At 36.0% G+C, this 22,605-nt stretch overlaps 1 protein-coding gene across 1 annotated transcript in view; it reads right to left on the bottom strand.

The window, feature by feature from the left end:
• Positions 1-22,605, bottom strand: part of CSMD3 (CUB and Sushi multiple domains 3) — a 1,391,498-nt gene that overhangs the window by 1,048,180 nt on the left and 320,713 nt on the right. The window contains exon 4 of the mRNA XM_052651435.1: positions 21,618-21,812. Coding sequence (XP_052507395.1) covers positions 21,618-21,812 — 195 coding nt within the window. The remainder of the gene's footprint in view (positions 1-21,617; positions 21,813-22,605) is intronic.

The following is a 22,605-nucleotide window of genomic DNA, read 5'->3' as shown; positions in this document are numbered from 1 at the left end:
AGATATACAATTAGGAAAACCTCAAGAAAAGTGACTACAGAAAGATTTTAAATTTCAAGTACATTGAGCAACAGTCTGAAAAAAGTTCTGAAGGCATTCAGATTTCAACATTTAAATTTTATCTCCCATTATCAACTACATTCAAAAACTTTCATCACTGAATGGTTCAAACACACACATACACACACTTAATATAATTTACTAAGGTGATCAAAAATGCTGCATAGGGGAGAGAGAGCCAAAGACAAAAATGTGTGAAGTATCATTCTAGAATGATTCCTATAAAATTTTTGCTTGCTGTAATTTTTAGCACACACAAAAAAGGACTTTTCACATGAAGCTAGTCCACATAGCTGGTCACGTGTCACATGGCATTACTCAATGTCTTTGGTGAGCTACCAGTCCCCTTCCTCCATTCATTTTCCTCAATTATTTTGCCTTAATCTTTAAAGTGATGGCTTTACAAAGAGCAACAAAATCTACCAGATGGTCACTGATGTGGTTCACTGAGTTTATATCCTACTAGGAAGTTAGATGATTGCTTTTCAAGGTTCGAATAATGCATTGAACAGTCCATTTCACTACAGGGAATTCTGAAGCTGTTGATATATTTTTGGTCAAGCATGTTCCATCATCTTTTCTTTGAGTCATAGTCAGAAATATGCATGTGAATACTTCATGAGCATTGAGACTGTATAATTTTTCTTTCCTTCTACAAGATTTGAAATGTAGTTATGTGTTAGAAATGAGTACTGCTTAATATTTATAAAATTTTGTTTTATTTTGGGTGTAACATTATCAAACTACTTTGTTAGTCTTCAAAAACATAAACCTTCCTCAAGCAACATGAATCTTTTATTTAGAACAAATACTTTAAATTCTTACACATTAAAACAAATAAACAAAAAACTCCAATAAATAAAAACTTCCATAAAAATATATGGCTTTAAGTTGCACAGAATAAACATAAAACTTTTTTTAAGATTCAGTTGGGAAACTGATATTGTCTTTGATTTTCAAAATACACAGCTGTAAGCATTTTTCTAGGAATTGTACAGAAGAAGAGAGAAGTGGAAATCATTTTAGTAAGGAAAAAAAAAACAAAACTGGGATTTCCCCGGTGGCTAAATGGTAAAGAATCTGTCTGTCAATGCAGGAGATATGGGCTCAATCCCTGATCCGCAGATCCCATATGCTGCTGAGCAACTAAGGCCATGTGCCACAACTACTGAGCCTGTGCTCTAGAGCCCTAGAGTCACAACTACTGAATCTCACACACCCTAGAGCCTGTGCTCGGCAACAAGGGAAGACACCACAGAGATGCCCTCACACTGCAACTAGAGAGCAGCCCCAACTCCTGACAACGAGAGCAAAGCCCATGTAGCAACAAGACACAGCACAGACAAAAATAGGCAAATAAAACTAAACAAACAAACAAAAAAACCCACACAAATATTTAGAAATTAAGAATACATTATTACAATATATGCATTGGAAATTCAATCTCAATACATACAAGAGGAGGTGGCAAGAATACACAGAAGAACTATACAAAAAAGACCTTCATGATCAGATAACCATGACGGTGTGATCATTAACCTAAAGCCAGATATCCTGGAGTAGGAAGTCAAGTGGGCCTTAGGAAGCATCACTACAAATAAAGCTAGTGAAGGTTATGGAATTCCAGTTGAGCTATTCCAAATCTTAAAAGATGATGTTGTTAAAGTGCTACACTCAATATGCCAGCAAATTTGGAAAACTCAGCAGTGGCCACAGGACTGGAAAAGGTTAGTCTTCATTCCAATCCCAAAGAAAGGCAATGCCAACGAATGTTCAAACTACCACACAATTTCACTCATCTCACATGCTAGCAACGAGAAGGCAATGGCACCTCACTCTAGTACTCTTGCCTGGAAAATCCCATGAACGGAGGAGCCTGGTAGGCTGCAGTCCATGGGGTCGCAAAGAATCGGACAGGACTGCGTGACTTCACTTTCATTTTTCACTTTCATGCACTGGAGAAGGAAATGACAACCCACTCCAGTGTTCTTGCCTGGAGAATCCCAGGAACAGGGGAGCCTGATGGGCTGCCGTCTAACGACTGAAGTGACTTAGCAGCAGTAGCACATGCTAGCAAAGTAATACTCAAATTCTCCAAGCCAGTCTTCAACAGTACATGAATTGAGAACTTCCAGATGTCCAAGCTGCATTTAGAAAAGACAGAGGAACCAGAGATCAAATTGTCAACATCCACTGGATCATAGAAAAAGCAAAAGAATTCCAGAAAAACATCTAGTTCTGCTTCACTGACTATGATAAAGCCTTTGACTCTGTGGACCAACACAAACTGTGGGAAATTCTTAAACAGAAGGGAATACCAGACCACTTTGCCTTCCTCCTGAGTAATCTGTATGCAGGTCAAGAAGCAATAGTTAGAACCAGACATGGAACAATCGACTACTTCCTAATTGGAAAAGGAGTACTTCAAGGCTGTATATTGTCACCCTGCTTATTTAACTTATATGCAGAGTATATCAGGCAAAATTCTGGACTGGATGAAGCACAAACTGGAATTAATATTGCCAGGAGAAATATCAATAACCTCAGATATTCAGATGACATCACCCTTATGGCAGAAAGCACACAGGAACTAAAGAGTCCCTTGATGAAAGTGAAAGAGGAGAGTGAAAAAGCTCTTAAAACTTACCATTCAAAAAACAAAGATCAAGGCATCTGTTGCCATCACTTCATGGCAAATAATTGGGGAAACAATGGAAACAGTGAGAGACTATTTTCTTGGACTCCAAAATCACTGCAGATGGCGACTGCAGCCATGAACTTAAAAGATGCCTGCTCCTTGGAAGAAAATCTATGACCAACCTAGACAGCATATTAAAAAGCAGAGACATTACTTTGCTGACAAAGATCCATATGGTCAAAGTTATGTTCAGTAGTCACATATGGTTATGAGTTCTGGACCATAAAGAAGGCTGACCACCGAAGAATTGATGCTTTTGAACTGTGGTGTTGGACAAGACACTTGAGAGACCCTTGGACTGCAAGGAGATTAAACCAGTCAATCCTAAAGGAAATCAATCCTGAATATTCACTAGAGGGTTTGATGCTGAGGCTGAAGCTCCAATACTTTGGCCACTTAATGCGAAGAGCTGACTTACTGGAAAAGATCCTGATGCTGAGAAAGACTGAAGACAGGAGGAGAAGGGAATGACAGAAGACGAGATGGCTGGATGGCATCATGGACTCAATGGACATGAATCTGAGCAAACTCTGGGAAACGGTGAAGTACAGGGAAGCCTGGTGTGTTGCCGTCCATGGGGTCACAAAGGGTCAGACATGACTGAGTGAAAAATAACAATAATCATAACATATAATATGAAAAAAATACAGACTTAATGACCATCTCTTATTGTAAAATGAAATGGATAAATTTAAAACAAGAATGACATATAGGAACAAAAAATTTGGACAATAGAGCAATGCAACAAAAATGTTTGTGCTATTATAGACAGGATGGAAAAGGGGGGAAAAAAGTAAATAGCTTCCTGAATGGAGGAAGATATAACTCATACCAAGTGGGGAAAACAATGTATGAGTTGAATGTTAAAGAATATATGGATTGCTGGCTGCAGCAGCAGACAGTTATACAGTAAGAATAGAAATCCCTGATTTTATTCTCTAAATATAAGAAATACACAGAAGGCCAGCACCTATTTCTTATACAAGATTGCCGCTCTATCTTTTTGGATGGGATTAAAGTACATATATCTGGGCAATAACCTAGGTCACCTAATAGGTCATCTTCTAAATAAAAGGTTTCATATTCAATAAACTATAGGTTTAATGACTTGGGGCTGTTTCAATTATCTTAGCACTTAGCTACATGGCACATGCACAGTGACTGTTTAATAAATATCAGTTTAATTACTGAATATATTTAAAATGTGAAAACTTCCAGAAATGAATGACTCAGAAATGTTGTTATCCATGGGAAGCATATTTCACCACTACTGTTAATTACTTGATGATCTCAACCTAATGTGTTAGGCTAATGTGGGGTTTAAAGTTCCCCTTAACTACTACAACTCTGAGAAAAATTAAATACTTTGCTTGTATGGTCCTAGAACTGAGATACATTCATTCCCTAGAAGTGTCCATACATATTTTGATGATGACAATAGAAGTAAGGTAGTAATCACTATCAATGAATATTATAGATTTGGTATTTTACATATAATATAAAATAGTTTATATGTTATATATCAAATAAAATATCAAATAATAAGAATTCCTCCATTACACAGGTGATAAAACTGAGATCTGAAACACTAAATACCCACATAAAGATTCTACATCTTCTCAATGCCAGAGATGTAAAGCAAACCAAGTCTTTCCTGGTGGTCCAGTGGTTAGCAATCTTCCTGTCAATGCAGGGGACACAAGTTTGATCCTTGGTCCAGAAAGATTCCATATGCCAAAAGTCAGCTAAGACCATCTGCCACAACTATGAACCCACACGCTCTAGAGGCCACACTCCACAACAAGACAAGCCACTGCAAGGAGAAACCTGCTTACTGCAATGAAGAGAGTAGCTGCTGCTTGCCACAACTAGTGAAAGCATGTGCACTGCAATGAAGACAAAGTGCAGCCAAAAATTAATTAATTAATTAAAATGTAGAATAATAAAGCAAACTAAAGCTTTTATTGCTCCAGAGTCCACTCTTTGCAGACCTTTGTACTTCCTTGTTTAAAAAACACTAAAACTAAAACTATCGGAGCTATAGGCGTATGTTTTATTGGTGATAGATATTTTTAAATATTCTAAATACATATCTAACAAAAATGATAGCTATAAGTTCTATATTATTTTTAAATTACTTTTTCATGTACTTGAAATAATTTGTAACTTTTGAGTACCTTCTATGTGCTAGGAATTATATACATATTTTTAAAATATTATCTCACTTAATCCAATCTCTCTAACATTTACAATCTCCTGAGATAAACTGAAGTATTCAATTTTTGACAAAAGAAACAATACTCCAGTAACATGGGGTGAGAAGGCAAATAAGCTCACAGATCTTATACCCTTGAAGTCAAGTCTCGTATCCTCTGCTCCATAATGCTAGACACAATTTAATCAGGACATTTTCATACTTTTAACCACACAAACAAAGCTTTCAGAACAAGGTTAGAGTACATGAAACCGTGCTTAAGTGTTGGCCTGATTGTTGACTGAACAGCCTACATTTTCCTGAGAGAGATGAAGAAACAGCAAGTGACTTGTAATTTATTTCCCTGTTGCCTGACTTCACTAGGATTTTGTCTGTCTTTGATGTGATAAAATAAACCCTATTACCAAATGACTTATGGTTCTCTTGCTTGTTTATTAAAAGGCATGGAGAAAATGTTTTCTTCATTACTATAAAATATAGCAGTTCACATGAAGAGGCCAGATCCTTTTATGTGAAATGACAGGACTAGTGAAAGATTTTGTATCCAGATAATGTTATGAAGATAGTAATGGCAAATGTGGAAGGAAAACACAAAGTTACACTTAATTTATGTGTCACATTCACATGCACTTTTATTAGTTTGTCGCAGATTGTGTATACCAAAATGCCATTCTGAATATAGAATCTCATTATGAATTTTAGAATGGTCAATCTAGGACTAGCAAGACCATTTCACCTTGTCTTCCAAGTACTTCTTAATTTGCAAGAAGTGTGGGCAACACTGAATTGAGAAGGGGTTTGAGGTCACATTAAAACTCAGTGGGAATAAATGGCATGCAGTGTCTGTCAAAAGGAAAGAGTACAGAACAAGTATGTATGTCAGGTATTTTCATTGCAGACTTAGAGTACAGGAATTTTATTTATCTTTTTATAGAATATTATTTAACACAGCATTTAGCAGTTAATTGCCTTTACAAATACTAGCAGATGGGTCTTGGAAAAATGCATCGTGCTTGTGAACAAGCACGAAAAGCCTTGCAACATACTTTCTATGCTGATATGGCTTTCATTTTTCTTAATTAAACTATTATGTTTAGGGATCACTAAAATAACTCTCTAAAGGTAAGGGTTTCACCAAAGAGAGAATATATAAACTCCAGGGAAAGCAATAAACAGATCATCACAATGTTATCAGCTCCCTGCAAAGTTATAAAGAATCAGGATGCTATCAAGTGAGGCTTCCAAGCGACTCAGTGGTAAAGAATCTGCCTGCCAGAGCAGGAGACACGATTCAATCCCTGGATCAGGTAGATCCCCTGGAGAAGGAGATGGCAACCCACTCCAGTATTCTTGCTTTGGAAATCCCATACTCAGAGGAACCTGGTGGGCGACAGTCCATGGGACTGCAGAGAGTCAGATACAACTGAGTGACTTAGCTTGTCTATCTATTTATTCTATTTAACTAAAGAAACAGTTTCCAAAATAATGTAATTTTTGCTCAAAGGCCCTAGTGAGTAAGTGGCAGAATCAGTATTTTGATTCAGATCTTCCTGACCCCATAGGTTTTTAGCTAAATGAAGACGGAAAAGATAGAGTCCCACAACAGAAATTAACTCCAAGACAGTCTTGGGAATACTCCATTGAAACCTCTTAAAATGCTTCTTGGTTTTAAATACCTTAATAAGTTCTTTTTATTTAGGGAGTTCTATGCATTAAAAAAGTGACTAAACATTTTTTTGACTGATTCACTATAAAACTCCATTTACTCTCATATAATTAAACATTGAACATTCTTGAAGAGTGATGCAAATGACTTTGGTGAAGTATCAAAGGGGTAGCAAGCTAAAGCTGTGGAACCTGACAGAATAAGTTCAAATTTGGCATACACACCACATACCAAATCAGGAAAAATTTCTTCATCAGACTCTAATGTTTCTATGTATCTTGTGAGCAGAGATACCAACTGTCCTTTTTCTCTTTGTACCAAACTACCTTTTCAAAGATATCTGTATAGCAAGTAGTCTCAGAGGACAGAAAAAGCGTTTTCTATCAGATGAAAGGTAAGTTTGTTTAAAATCTTGGGAGAAAGAGATAGGATCTCTCTGAAGAGCATGGGCAGGTATGTCCATTATAAAGGATTTAATGTCCCTAATCTCATGATTCCTTTCCTATAGCAATATATACTACCAAAAAGTATGCAGATGCCTCAGACTTTTTTATAGGAACTGGGGCTTGCAGAACTGGGACAAACACTAAAGCTCCGTCTGACATTTTATGGAAAAAAAAAAAAAAAACCCTGATTTGTTTCTTACCCAAGAGTCTTGAGTATTCTATCACCATCTGAGAAACTGTTAATTCTAACTCAAGTAAAATCTCAAACTCTTCAAGGTTCTTGACATTTAATAAGTACCCTTGAATATTTTTTTTTTTTATTTTAGAGCTTCAGTTTCTTACTGTGAAATTTAAAAGTGAGTGTGCTTATAAGTTTCCTAATACACTATAAATACTTAAGCAAGTAGTAGCTAATTAGCAGTGAGAAAGAGAAGCAAGCGGGTGCCATCAGCATCATGGTGGCACAAGATGCTCTCTTTGCCTCTTCCATTCAAACAACAACCAGTAAAACATCCATAACTTGACAAGGATGACTTGGCCCAACACAGCAGGATGCTGGAGAATTCCACATGCCTGTACATGTAAATGTAGGTGGACTAGAACACATACAGAAGTCAGAATCAGAGGAACAGCTTAGACAGTGACTGAGATCCTGGACCCTTGACCATAGTGACTGATCCCACAACCCTAGAGAACCTGGTACCAAGGAAGGAGGCATGCATTACTCCAGCACACCCAGCCACAGTGGGACCCGTGGCCACAGAACCTGGCAACACTGACAGCTGAGCCTGCAACTGGTCTCTCCAACTGTGAAGGTACCTACCACTGCAATCCTGCCAATCCACAGCAGCAGCAACTATGAATGTAATAACACCAGATACAGCAGAGACAAACAAAACTACAGCTAGCCCCCTACTCTTCCTCTTCTCTCCACCAGGCAGAACCTAAGACTCAGGAGATCCCGGACACAGTTTAGGTTCTTGCCATCCCAGTGGTGATGCCAGCTACAATAGCAACACTACTAGCAGCAAGGCCCCAGTGCCCACACAGGCAGAAGCAGCTACAAATAAGGTTCCAGGTAACATGTCCAGCAAAGGTGGTAGAGAGTAGAAAGTATTGGTTCTCAAGTATAACTACAGGAAGTTCCCAAAACATTGTTATAGCACAACCTATTGAAAAACAAAACAAAGGCCTCTAATTATTAATCTGTAAAATCATCAGAATAAAGATAAAATAAAATGTTTACCTAAAGCAGAAAGGTGTCCGGCATAAGGTCAGCTCATAAAGCCCCATGAAAAATCATTGTAACACAGTATCACAAAAAGAAAATTCTCTAGAAACCAAATTTAAATTCTGATTGATGAATAATTCAAAATAACTGCCATGAAGAAACTCAATGAACTACAAGAAGACTCAAAAAGGCAGTTCAACAAGATAAGAAATAAAATTACTGAACAGAGGGAATACTTTACCAAAAGAGATTGAAACTCTAAAAGGAACCAAACAAAAATTATGGAGCTGAAGAATAAAATAAATGAGATGAAAGATATAATGTTAAAACATTGGAAACAGATCAGATCATATGGAAGAGAAAATTAGTGAACTTGAAAATAAAATATAGAAATAATAAAGACAGAAGAAGAGAGAGAATTAGAATCTAGAAAAAGAAGAATGAGGAGGAGAAAGTGGGTGGGGGAAGGAAGGAAATATTTTGAGAAATATCCAACTCTATTATGAAAAAAATCTAGGATAATAGGAGAAAGGAGAAAAGAAGGGGCGGGAAAAGGAGCAGAGAGTTTACCTAAAGAAATAACAGAAGAATGCAAAAGATTGGTCTTTGAAGCCATCTGGTCCTGGACTTCTGTTATTTTATTGTTGTTATTCAGTTGCTAGGTCATGTCCAACTCTTTGTGATCCCATGGACTGTAGTATACTAGGCTTTCCTGTTCTTCACTATCTCCCAGAGTTTACTCAAATTCGTGTCCATCTAACTGGTGATTTTAACCAATCACCGCATCCTCTGTTGTCTCCTTTTCCTCTTGCCCTCAGTCTTTCACAGCATCAAGATCTTTTCCAATGAGTTGGTTCTTCACATCAGGCTGCCAAAGTAGGAGCTTTAGCTTCAGCATCAGTCCTGCCAAAGAATACTCAGGACTGATTTCCTTTAAGACTGACTGATCTCCATGATGTCCAAGCAACTCTCAAGAGTCTTTTCTTGCACAACAATCCAAAAGCATCAATTCTATGTTACTCAGCCTTCTTTATGGTCCAACTTTCACATCTGTACATGAGTACTGGAAAAGCCATACCTTTGACTAGATGGATCTTTGTCAGCAAAGTAATGTCTCTGCTTTTTAATATGCTGTATGTTTGTCACAGTTCTTCTTACAAAGAGCACGTGTCTTTTAATTTCATGGCTGCAGTCACCATCCTCAGTGATTTTGAAGCCCAGGAAAATAAAATCTGCTGTTGTTTCCAATTTTTCCTCATCATTTGCCATGAAGAGATGAGACCAGATTCCATGGTCCTCATTTTCTGAATGTTGAGTTTTAAGCCAGCTTTTTCACTTTCCTCTTTCACTCTCATCAAGAGACTCTTTAGTTCCTTTTTGCTCTCTGCCATTAGAGTGGTATCATCTGCATATTTGACATTGTAGTTATTTCTCCTGGAAATCTTGATTCCAGCCTGTTATTCACACAGCCCGGCATTTTGCATATAGGCACATTATTGGCATAAGTTGCTTATAATATTTTCACGCAACTTCTGTTATGTCAGTTCTTACCTCTCCTTTTTCATTTCCAATTTTGTTGATTTGTGTCCTCTTCCTTTTTTTTCTTGATGAGTCTGGCTATAGGTTTCTCAATTTTGTGCTCTTTTCAAAGAACAACTAAAACTTTTCAGCTTTCAGTTGATCTTTTCTACTATTAATTTTTTAGTCTCTATTTCATTTATTTCTGCTCTAACCTTTATGATTTATTTCCTTCTACTAATCTTGAGTTTTGTTTTTCTTTCTCTAGTCACTTTAGGTGCAACATTAGGCAGTTTATTTGACGTTTTTCTGGTTTCCTGAGGTAAGCAAGAACTCCTTTTGCTGTATCCATAGGTTTTGGATCATCAGGTTTTCATTTTCATTTGTCTCTAGGTATTTTTTATTTTCTTGTCATTTCTTCAGTGATCTAATGGTTGTTTAGTAGAATATTCTTGAGAGTCCCTTGGACTGCAAGGAGATCCAACCAGTCCATTCTGAAGGAGATCAGCCCTGGGATTTCTTTGGAGGGAATGATGCTGAAGCTGAAACTCCAGTACTTTGGCCACCTCATGCGAGGAGTTGACTCATTGGAAAAGACTCTGATGCTAGGAGGGTTTGGGGGCAGGAGGAGAAGGGGATGACAGAGGATGAGATGGCTGGATGGCATCACTGACTCGATGGATGTGAGTGTGAGTGAACTCTGGGAGATGGTGATGGACAGGGAGGCCTGGCATGCTGTGATTCATGGGGTCGCAAAGAGTCGGACACAACTGAGCAACTGAACTGAACTGAACTGAACAGAGTAGAATATTTTCTAGCTTCCATGTTTTTGTGGCTTTTTTTTTTAAAGCTTTTTCCTTTCAGTTCATTTCTAATCTCATAGTGTTACAGTCACAAAAGATGCTTAATACAATTTCTGTTTTCTTAAACTTATCAAGGCTTGCTTATGTCCCAGCATGTAATCTCTCCAAAGAATATTACAATTATAAGGCAATATAACTGAAGAATATGGGTGCAAGAATCCTCAACAAAATACTAGCTAACCAAATCTAACAATACATCAAAAGGATCATATTCCATGACCAAGTGAGATTTATCCCTGGGTTGCAAGGATTTTTCAATATCTATAAATTAATCAGTTGACACATCACATTAAACAATAGAAGAATAAAAGTCATATGATCATCCCAATAGATGTAGAAAAAGCTCCTATAAAATTTAACATCCATTTATGATAAGAACTATCCAAAAAGTAAGCATAGAGGGAACAAACCTCACCATAATAAAGGCCATATACAACAAACCCACAGCTAACATCATACGTAGTGGTGAAAAGTTGAACACATTGCCTCGAAGATCAGAAACAAAACAAGAATTATCAATTACACCAACTTTATTCCGCATAGTTTTGGATTTTTTTTTCTAGTGACAGCAACCAAAGAAAAAGAAATAAAAAGAAAAACCAAATCGGAAAGGAAGAAGTAAAATTATCACTGTTTGCAAATTAAATTATACACAGAAAACCCTAAAGATACTACCAGAAAATTACTAGAACTCATCAGTGAATCAGGTAAAGCTGCAGGACACAAAGTTAATATAAAAAAGTCTGTTGTATTTCTACACACTAACAACAAAATAGCAGAAAGAGAAATTAAGAAAAGAATGCCATTTACCACTGCATCAAGGCTTCCTGACTTCAGAATACAGTAATCAAAACAGCACAGTACTGGCAGAAAAGCAGAAATACAGATCTATGGAATTGGATAGAAGGTCCAGAGATAAACCCATGCACCTATGGTCAACTAATCTTTAACAAACGGGGAAAGAATATAAAACGGAGAAAAGACAGCTTGTTCAATAAATGGTACTGTGAAAACTTGACAGCTACGTGTAAAAGAATGAAATCAGAACATTTTTTAACACCATACACAAAAATAAAGTCAAAATTGTTTAAAGACCTAGAAATAAGTCCAAACACTATAAAACTCTTGGGGAAATATAGTCAGAACACTCTGTGACCTAAATCGCAGATCCTTTTTGATCCACCTCCTAGAGTAGTAAAAATAAACACAAAAATAAATAAATGGGACTTAATTAAACTCAAAAGCTGTAGCAAAGCAAAGGAAACCATAGACGAGACAAAACAACAACCGTCAGAATGGGAGAAAGTATTTGCAGCCAACACAACTGACAAAGGATTAATCTTCAAAATACACAAGCAGCTCATGCAGCTCAAAAAGGAAAAAAAGAAGTAATAAAAAAACGGTCGGAGGACCTAAATAGACATTTCTCCAAAGACGATAATATGGGGGGCCAACAGGTAAATGAAAAGATGCTCAACATTATTAACTATCAGAGGAATGCAAATCAAAATCACAATGAGGTATCACCTCACACTGGTCAGAATGGAAAGCATTAAAAAAATCTACAAACACTAAGTGCTAGAGAGGGTGTGGAGAAAAGTGAACACTACTGCACTGTTGGTGGGAATGTAAATTGATAAAACCAATATGGAGAACAGTATAGATGTTCCTTAAAAAACTAAAAATAGAACTACCATATGACCCAGCAATCCCACTACTGGGCATAAAAAAACCTGGGAAAACCATTATTCAAAAAGGCATATGTCCCATAATGTATGTTCACTGCAGTACTACTCACAATAGCCTGAACATGCAATCAGCCTAAATGTCTATCAACAGATGAATGGATAAAGAAAAAGTGGTACATATATACAAAAGAATATTACTCAATCACAAAAAGGAATGAAATTGGGTCTTTTGTAGTGAGGTAGATAAACTTAAGAGTCTGTTCCTCAAAGTGAAATAAGTCAGAAAAAGAAAAACAAACATCATATCTTAACATATATAGATATGGAATCTAGAAAAATGGTACTGGTGAATATATTTTCAGGGCAGAAATAGAGATGCAGTCATAGAGAAGACTTATGGCCCCGGGGGGAAGGAGAGGGTGGGAAGAATTGAGAGGCTATGATTGACATATATTCACTACGATGTGTAAAAGAGATAGCTAGTGGGAAGCTGCTGTATAGCACAGGGAACTCAGCTCAGTGCTCTGTGATGACCTAGAGCAGTGCTATGATGGGGAATGGGAGGGAAGATCAGGAGGATGGGATATATGCATATATACAGCTGATTCACTTTGTTGTAAAGCAGGAGATAACACAACAGTAGAAAGCAATTACACTCCACTAAAAAAAAAAAAAAGAAGAAGAAGAAGAAAATACCTACAAATAAACCTACCTAAAGACACAAAAGAACTGTACTGCAAAAACTATAAGATGTTGATGAAAGAAATTGAAGACCACATAAACAAATGATAAGATATACCATGTTCTTGGACTGGAAGAATCAATATTATTAAAACAATCATATTACCCAAGGCAATTTACAAATTCAATGCAGTATCTATCAAATTACCAATGGTATGTTTCACAGAACTGGAACAAAAATTGTTTAATCTGTATGGAAACATAAAAGACCCTCAATAGCCAAAACAATCTTGAGAAAGAACAGAACTGTCAAAATCATGCTCCCTGATATCAGACTATATTGCAGTCATCAAAACAGTATAGCACTTGCACAAAAACTGACACATAGATGAATGGAAAAGGGCCCAGAAACATGCCCACAATTATAATCATGACTGAAGCGACAGCAGCAGCAGCAGCAGCAGCAACCTATGACAAAGGAGGCAAGAATATATGACAAAGAAAAGACTGTTTCTTCAATAAGCAGTTATGCAAAAACTGAACAGTTATGCATAAATGAACGAGATTAGAACATAGCAACCATATATAAAAATAAACTTAAAATGTATTAAAGATCTAAATGTAAGACTGGATACTATAAAAATCCTACCAAAAACAAAGGCAAAACAATCTTTGATACAAAGTACAGCAAATTTTTTTTTTTGCATCTGTTTCATAGGGTAAAGAAAACAAAAGTAAAAATAAATCAGATGTATTATTAATTAAACTTAAAAGCCTTTATACAGCCTTAAAAGCAAAGGGAACTATAAGCAAAATGAAAAGACATTTTACAAATTGGGAGAGAATATTTGCAAACAATGCAACAAACAAGAGGTTAATTTCTAAAATATACAAACAGCTTATACAACTCAATATAAAAAAAATGCACAGAAAACCTAAATAGACATTTCTCCAAAGAAGACATACAGAAGGCCAATAGGCACATGAAAAGGCACATGAAAACTAAATTTTTCAAACCTTTTGGAATGGCCATCATCAAAAATTCCAAAATTAATAAATTCTGGAGAAGATGTGATAAAAGGGATCCCCCACACAAGGTAAATGGGAATGTAAATTGGTGCAGCCACTGTGAAGAACAGTATGGAGGTTCCATAAAATACTAAAAAAAGAGCTGCCATATAATCCAATAATCCCACTCTGGGGCATATACCCAGAAAAGATTAAAACTCTAATTCAAAAAGACATACGTACCCCAGTGTTCACAGCAGCACTATTTACCAGTGCCAAGAAATGGAACCAATCCTGATGTCCATCAACAGGTGAATGCATAAAGCATACATTGCATACAGCATACATACATATAAATTCACATATATACATATACACACATATGAAATATTATATTACATATATAATGGAATGTTACTCAGCCATTGAAAAGAATGAAATAATGTCATTTATAGCAACATGAATGGGCCTAGAGATTATTATATTAAGTAAAGTAAGTCAGACTGAGACAGACAAATATATGATATCACTTATATGTGGAATTAAAAAAAAAAAAATAACGTAAAGGAACTTAATAACAAAACAGAACCAGACTCACAGACACAGAAAACAAACTTGTCATTATCAAAAGGGAAGTGAGGAAGAATAAATTGGGAAACAGTGATTAACAGACATACATCACTATATAAAATAGATAATCAAGGACCTACTGTATAGCACAAGAAACTATATTCACTATCTTACAATAACCTATAGTGGAAAAGAATAGATAGATACAACTGAATTACTTTGCTTTATACCTGAAACATTGCAAATCAACTACACGTCAATAAAAAGGGTTTTATTTATTAGATGTTTTACATAAACTTCATGGTAACCATAAAAATAAATCTAGAGCAGAGATGCAAAAAAGAAAGGAAAAGGAAACTGAGAAAAATATAGAAAATCACCAAAATAAAATGACAGACAGAAATAATAGAAAAAAGAAGATACAGAGCAACCAGAAAAAAAATATGGAAATACTAAGCCCTTATTTGTCAATAATCACCCTAAACATAAATAGGCTGAATTCACCAATCATAACACAAAGTACATAGAATACAAAACAACACCCAAATATATGCTCTACAGGAAACTCAATTCAGCTCTAAAGTTGAGCATAGACATAAAGGAAAGGGATGGAAGACAATACTCAAAGCAATGGCAGCCAACCATACTCATATGAAACAAAAGAGAATTCAAACCAAAAATGATAACAAGAGATAGAGATGGACACAGGGTAATGATAAAAGGTACAATTCATCAAGACTACACAATAATTATCAATACACATTGCCCCCAGCACAGGAGTACCAACATATACAAACAATTATATTAAAATTATTTTTTAAATGCCTGGAGACAACAGAAAAGAAACTAAAATATAACAAAATCTATCAGATGCATCAAATGTTGTACTAAGAGGAAAGTTTATAGCCAAGCAGATCTATCTCAAGAAACAAGAAAAAATTTCAAATATATATTCTAACTTTTCACCTAAAAGAACTAGGAAAAAAAGAACAAAGTCCTAGAAGGAGGAAAATAATATAGATTGGAGCAGAAATAAAATGAGATGAAATTTTAAAACATAGTAGAAATGATCAATGAAATTAAGAGCTGAATTTGAAAAGATAAAGCTTTAGCTAGAATCATGAAGGAAAAAAGAAAGAAAGAAGGTTCAAATAAACAAAATCCAAAATGAAAGGGAAGAAATAACAAAAGATATCATAGAATCACAAAAACACAAAGGATTATAAAAGAATACTATGAATAACTATACACCAACAAACTGCACAACCAAGAAGAAATGGATATATTCCTAGAATCATACAATATCCAAAGATTAAATCATAAAGAAATAAAAAAATCTGAATAGATTGAAAACTGGTAAGGTAATTAAAACAGTAATCAAAAATCTCAATCTCACAAAAAACAAAATTCCAGACCCAAAACGGCTTTACAGGTAAATTCTACCAAATATTCAAAGAATACTGAATACGGATTCTTCCCAAACTCTTCGAAAAAATTATAAAAGAGGAATGTTTCCTAACTCATTTTATGAAACTAACATTACCCTGATACCTAAACCAGACGAGTACACACACAGAAAAGAAAATTACAGATCAACCTCTCTGATGAACATTTATGTAAATATTCTCAACAAATATTAAAATTAATACAACAATGCATTTAAAAATCATAAGTCATGATCAAGTGGGATTTATTCCTGGTCAACATCTGCAAATCAATGTGAGATATACATGTTGAGATGTGTATATATAAATATATAAATAAATATATATATATATACACACACAGGTAAGTATATACAGACATATATACCACATTAAAAAATGAAAAATAAATATCATATGTTCAACTCAATATATATGGAAAAAGCATTTGACAAGATTCAACACACATTTATGACAAAAATCTCTCTACAAAATAGGTACAGAAGAGAGTACTTCAATGTAATGAAGGCCTAGAAGACAGACAGAAATGGAAAGATATTCCATTATTATGGATTAACACTGTTAAAATGTTGGAAGAATTAACATTGTTTAAAAAAATGCTACCTAGGGCATCTACAGATTCAACACAATCCCTGTAAGAATTCCAACATTTTTCTAGAAACAGAATAAAAAGTCCTAAAATGTATATGAAACCATAAAAGACACAGAGAGACTAAAGCAATTCCATAAAAAGGACAAAAATAAAGATATCACACTGATTTAAAATTATATCACAATTGAGAGCCCAGATAGACCTACAAATATACAGAAAATTAATTTATAACAAATGAGCAAAGAAGATATAATTGACAAAGGATAGTATTCAATGAAAGGCAGTGTGAAAACTGGACAGTCAAATGAAAAATAATAAAATTAGACCACTATTTTATGCCATATATAATCATCAACTCAAAGTAGATTACAGAGTAAATATAAGACTCAAAACTATAAAAGGACTAGAAAAAAGCATGGACAGTATAGACAGTTTGTTATCGATCTTAACAATATCTATCTGGATGTCTCCAAGAAAAGAGAGAGGATCACAAAAATAAACAAATGGGGCTACATCAAACTAAAAAGCTTCTGAACAGCAAAGGAAATGACTAACAAAGTGAAAACACCTAATGGAATGGGAGAAGACATTTGCAAACCCTACATTAAATAAGGGCTTACTATCCAAAATATCACTACGAACAAAGCTAGTGGAGGTGATGGAATTCCAATTGAGCTATTTAAAATCCTGAAAGTGTTACACTCAATATGCCAGCAAATTTGGGAAACTCAGAAGTGGGCACAGGACTGGAAAAGGTCAGTTTTCATTCCAATCCCAAAGAAAGGCAATGCCAAAGAATGCTCAAACTACCACACAACTGCATTAATTACAAACGCTAGTAAAGTAATGCTTAAAATTCTCCAAGCCAGGCTTCAGCAATACGTGAACCATGAACTTCCAGATGTTCAATCTGGTTTTAGAAAAGGCAGAGGAACCAGAGATCAAATTGCCAACATCTGCTGGATCATCGAAAAAGCAAGAGAGCTCCATAAAAATATCTATTTCTGCTTTATTGACTATAGCAAAGCCTTTGGCTGTGTGGATCACATAAACTCTGGAAAATTCTGAAAGAGATGGGAATACCAGACCACCTGACCTGCCTCCTGAGAAATCTGTATGCAGGTCAGGAATCAACAGTTAGAACTGGACATGGAACAATAGACTGGTTCCATAGGAAAAGGAGTGCGTCAAGGCTGTATATTGTCACCCTGCTTATTTAACTTCTATGCAGAGTACATCATGAGAAACGCTGGACTGGAAGAAGCACAAGCTGGAATCAAGATTACCGGAAGAAATATCAGTAACCTCAGATATGCAGATGACACCACCCTTATGGCAGAAAGTGAAGAAGAACTAAAGAGCCTCTTGATGACAGTGAAAGAGGAGAGTGAAAAAGTTGGCTTAAAGCTCAACATTCAGAAAACTAAGATCATGCATCCGGTCCCATCACTTCATGTCAAATAGACGGGGAAACAGTGGAAACAGTGGCTGACTTTATTTTTCTGGGCTTCAAAATCACTGCAGATGGTGATTGCATCCATGAACTTAAAATATGCTTACTCCTTTGAAGGAAAGTTATGACCAACCCAGACAGCATATTAAAAAGTAGAGACATTACTTTACCAACAAAGGTCCATCTAGTCAAGGCTATGGTTTTTCCAGTGGTCATGTATGGATGTGAGAGTTGGACTATAAAGAAAGCTGAGTGCAGAAGAATTGATGCTTTTGAACTGTGGTGTTGGAGAAGACTCTTGAGAGTCCCTTGGACTGCAAGGAGATCCAACCAGTCCATTCTGAAGGAGATCAGTCCTGGGTGTTTATTGGAAGGACTGATGTTGAAGCTGAAACTCCAATACTTTGGCCACCTGATACAAAAAGCTGACTCATTGGAGAAGATCCTGATGCTGGGAAAGATAGATGGCAGGAGGAAAAGAGGACGACAGAATATGAGATGGTTGAATGGCATCATCAACTCAATGGACATGGCTTTGGGAGGACTCTGGGATTTCGTGATGGACAGGGATGCCTGGTGTGCTGTTTTCATGGGGTCACGAAGTCAGACATGACTAAGCAACTGAACTGAACTAATCCAAAACATAAAGGAGAACTCATAAAATTCAACAACAACAAAACCTGTTCAAAAAATGGAGGAAGGATCAAAGATTATGATTTTTCCAAAGAATTTCTGACTGGGCTGCATAAGTAGGAATGCAAGTGATACCAGAATAACAGGCAAGTTTGGTCTTAGAATACAAAATGAAGCAGGGCAAAGGCTAACAGAGTTCTGTTAAGAGAACACACTGGTCAGCAAAGACTCATTTCCAACAACCCAAGAGATGAGTCTACATATGGATGTCACCAGATGGTCAAAACTGAAATCAGATTGATTATGTACTTTGTAGCTGAAGAAGGAGAAACTCTATAGAGTCAGCAGAAACAAGACCTAGAATGACTGTTTCTCAGATCATGAGCTCCTTATTTCAAAATTCAGGTTTAAATTGAAGGAAGCAGACAAAAACCACTAAGCCATTCAGGTATTACCTAAATTAAATCCCTCAGGATTATACAGTGGAGGTGATGAATAGATTCAAGGGATTAGATCTGGTAGACAAAGTGTCTGAAGAACTATGGATGGAGGTTTGTAACATTATACAGGAGGCAGTAACCAAAAATATCTGAAAGAAAAAGAAATGCAAGAAGGCAAAGTGGTTGTTTGAGGAGGCTTTACAAATAGCTAAGCTAAGAAGACAAGCAGAATGCAGGGGAGAAAGGGAAAGATATATCCAACTGAATGCAGAGATTCAGAGAATGGAAGGAGAGATAAGAAAGCTTTTTTAAATGAACAATGCAAATAAATAGAGGAAAATAACAGATGAGAAAGACTATATATCTTTTGTGGAAAATTGGAGGCATTAAGGGAACATTTCATGCAAGGATGGGCACAATAAAGGACAGAAACTATGATACCACTCTAATAACAGAAAGTGAAGAGGAACTAAAAAGCCTCTTGATGAGGGTGAAAGAGAAGAGTGAAAGAAGCTGGATTAAACCCAACATTAAAAAAACTAAAATCATGGCATCCTTTCCCATCACTTCATGGCAAATAGAAGGGGAAAAATTGGAAGCAGTGACAGAACTTACTTCCTTGGACTCCAAAATCACTGTGGATGGTGACTGCGGCCATGAAATTAATATATGCTTGCTCCCTAGAAGGAAAGCTAAGACAAACCTAGACAGGATAACATATTAAAAAGCAGAGACAGCAGCCTCCAAAATGAATACCACAATCACAGAAAGTTAACTAAAATGAAAAGAATAGTATTATGTCCCAGATGAAGGAACAAGATAAATTCTCAGAAAGACAACAAAATGAAGTGGAGATAAGAAACTTTCCAGAAAAAAAAAAATTCTGAATAATGACAGATAAGATGGTCCAGGATTTCAGAAGAGAATGGAGAAGATGCAAGAAATAATTAGCAAAGACCAAGAAGAACTAATGATGGACTTTGGCATCATTAGATGGTTGGATGGCATGACCAACTCAATGGACATGAGTTTGAGCAAATTCTGGGAAGTTGGTGGTGAACTGGCAAGCCTGGTGTGCTATAGTTCATAGGGGAGCAAAGAGTCAGACACTACTGAGCCACTGAACTGAACTGAACTAAGAACTAAAGAACAAACAAACAGAGATTAACAATATACTAGAAGGATTCAACAGTAGAATACTGAGTTGGAATATATGGTAAGTTACCTGGAAGACAGAATGGTGGAAACCACTGCTGCAAATCAGAATATAAAAAGCAGAGACATCACGTTGCAGAGAAAGGTCCATATAGTCAAAGCTATGGTTTTTCCAGTAGTTATGTACAGCTGTGAGAGTTGGGCCATATAGAATGGTGAGCACCAAATAATTTATGCTTTTGAATTGTGGTGCTGGAGAAGACTCTTAAAAGTCCCTTGGACTGTGAGGAAATCAAACCAGTCCATCCTAAAGGAAATCAACTGTGAATATTCATCGGAAGAACTGATGCTGAAGTTGAAGCTCCAATACTTTGGCCACCTGATATGAAGAGCCAACTCAATGAAAAAGATCCCGATGCTGGGAAAAACTGAAGGCAAAAGGAGAAGGAGGCAAAAGAGGATAAGACCTGTGGTGGATTCACGTTGATGTATGGCAAAACCAATACAATATTGCAAAGTAATTAACCTCCAATTGAAATAAATAAATGTAAAAAAAATTATAAATAAAATATTATTAAATACCATCACCAAGTCACTGAACATGAGTTTGAGCAAACTTCGGACAGTCGTGGAGGATGGAAGAGCCTGGTGTGCTGCAGTCCATGGGGTCACAAACAGTCGAACAACAACAACAAAATTCATGCACAAAATCCACTAAAGTTGAACATGTTCTATCTTCTAGGTTATGTACTTTGAACTTTTGTTCTCATTAGTATATCACTATGCTTTCCCATAATACAAGTGATCCTTATCATTATTAAAAATAAACTATACAGCATTCTTAATTTTACACATTCCCAAGCTAATTAACCTACCAGAAATCTTTAGAAGACTAATAAATTCAGTTAATATTTCAAAATGAAAACAAAGTCATGACTGACAGTCTAAAGTTCTATGCATCATAAACTCTGTATGTTTTTGTAATATAAATATTGACACATATACACAATGTATGCATAAATACATACATATATAGTATAATCCACTGTCTTATTTCACAAGTAATGTTGTCTTAAGTATTTTCCTTAATCTGTCTTATACTGTATGTGCTTATTTTTTTCTAAACCTCAGATTTTATAAAAGAAACGAGCACTAAATGTGTTTTGCAAATATATATCATTCATTTTTAAAACATTTTCATTATGGCAAAGCAATACTCAGTCAACATAAAGATAAGCATTATTTTTTTCTTTACCTCTACAGATGGGAACAGGAAAATCCCATGAGGCTGTACTGACTGAATTGGCTATACAGGTGAGTTGAGGGTGGCCATCGAGGATATACCCAGTTACACAGCTGTAGCGGATCTTGTCCCCAACATCAAATCTTGTACCATATAGCACACCTTTGGGTGGAACTCCTGGATTTCCACAAGAGCTACTCTGCAATTCTACAGAATAGAAGGAAAAGGAGTTTACAGTTATTTTAACACATATTTTTATGTTTTAGATTTATAAAATTACATGTAGATACAGATGTCCTTTGCACCAAGCCTGGCTTGCTGCGATTCATGGGGTCACAAAGAGTCGGACACGACTGAGCGACTGAACTGAACTGAACTGATGCTTAAAGTATACAATTATACAAATATAAGAGATTTTTAAAAAATAATATTCATCCCAGAGAAAAATACATTTTCGCTTAAAGAGAAAAAAACGTTTTACAGAAGTAGAAGAAGTTCTAGATTTTAATGAAGTTAAGGGGGAATAGTATTTCCTAAATTTTCTACTAGATTATTTACATTTATACTACAAATCATGATCAACAGAAATACAAATAGTAAGGAATAAATGGACTAAAAGATATTCCAGTTTGAGTAAAGTTAACTTGGTTTAGTTAATAGTATTATACAAATTGTAATTAACTGCTGCCGCTGCTGCTGCTGCTAAGTCGCTTCAGTCATGTCCGACTCTGTGTGATCCCATAGACGGCATCCCATCAGGCTCTACCATCCCTGGGATTCTCCAGGAAAGAACACTGGAATGGATTGCTATTTCCTTCTCCAATGCATGAAAGTGAAAGTGAAGTCGCTCAGTCGTGTGGGACTCTTAGCGACCCCACGGACTGCAACCTGCCAGGCTCCTCTGTCCATGGGATTTTCCAGGCAAGAGTACTGGAGTGGGGTGCCATTGCCTTCTCCATGTAATTAACTAGGTAATTAATTAACTAATATTAATGAAAGC

Source organism: Budorcas taxicolor, chromosome 14 (genome assembly GCF_023091745.1).
Source record: "Budorcas taxicolor isolate Tak-1 chromosome 14, Takin1.1, whole genome shotgun sequence".
NCBI lineage: Eukaryota > Metazoa > Chordata > Mammalia > Artiodactyla > Bovidae > Budorcas > Budorcas taxicolor.
This window is presented reverse-complemented; position numbering and strand designations above follow the sequence as displayed.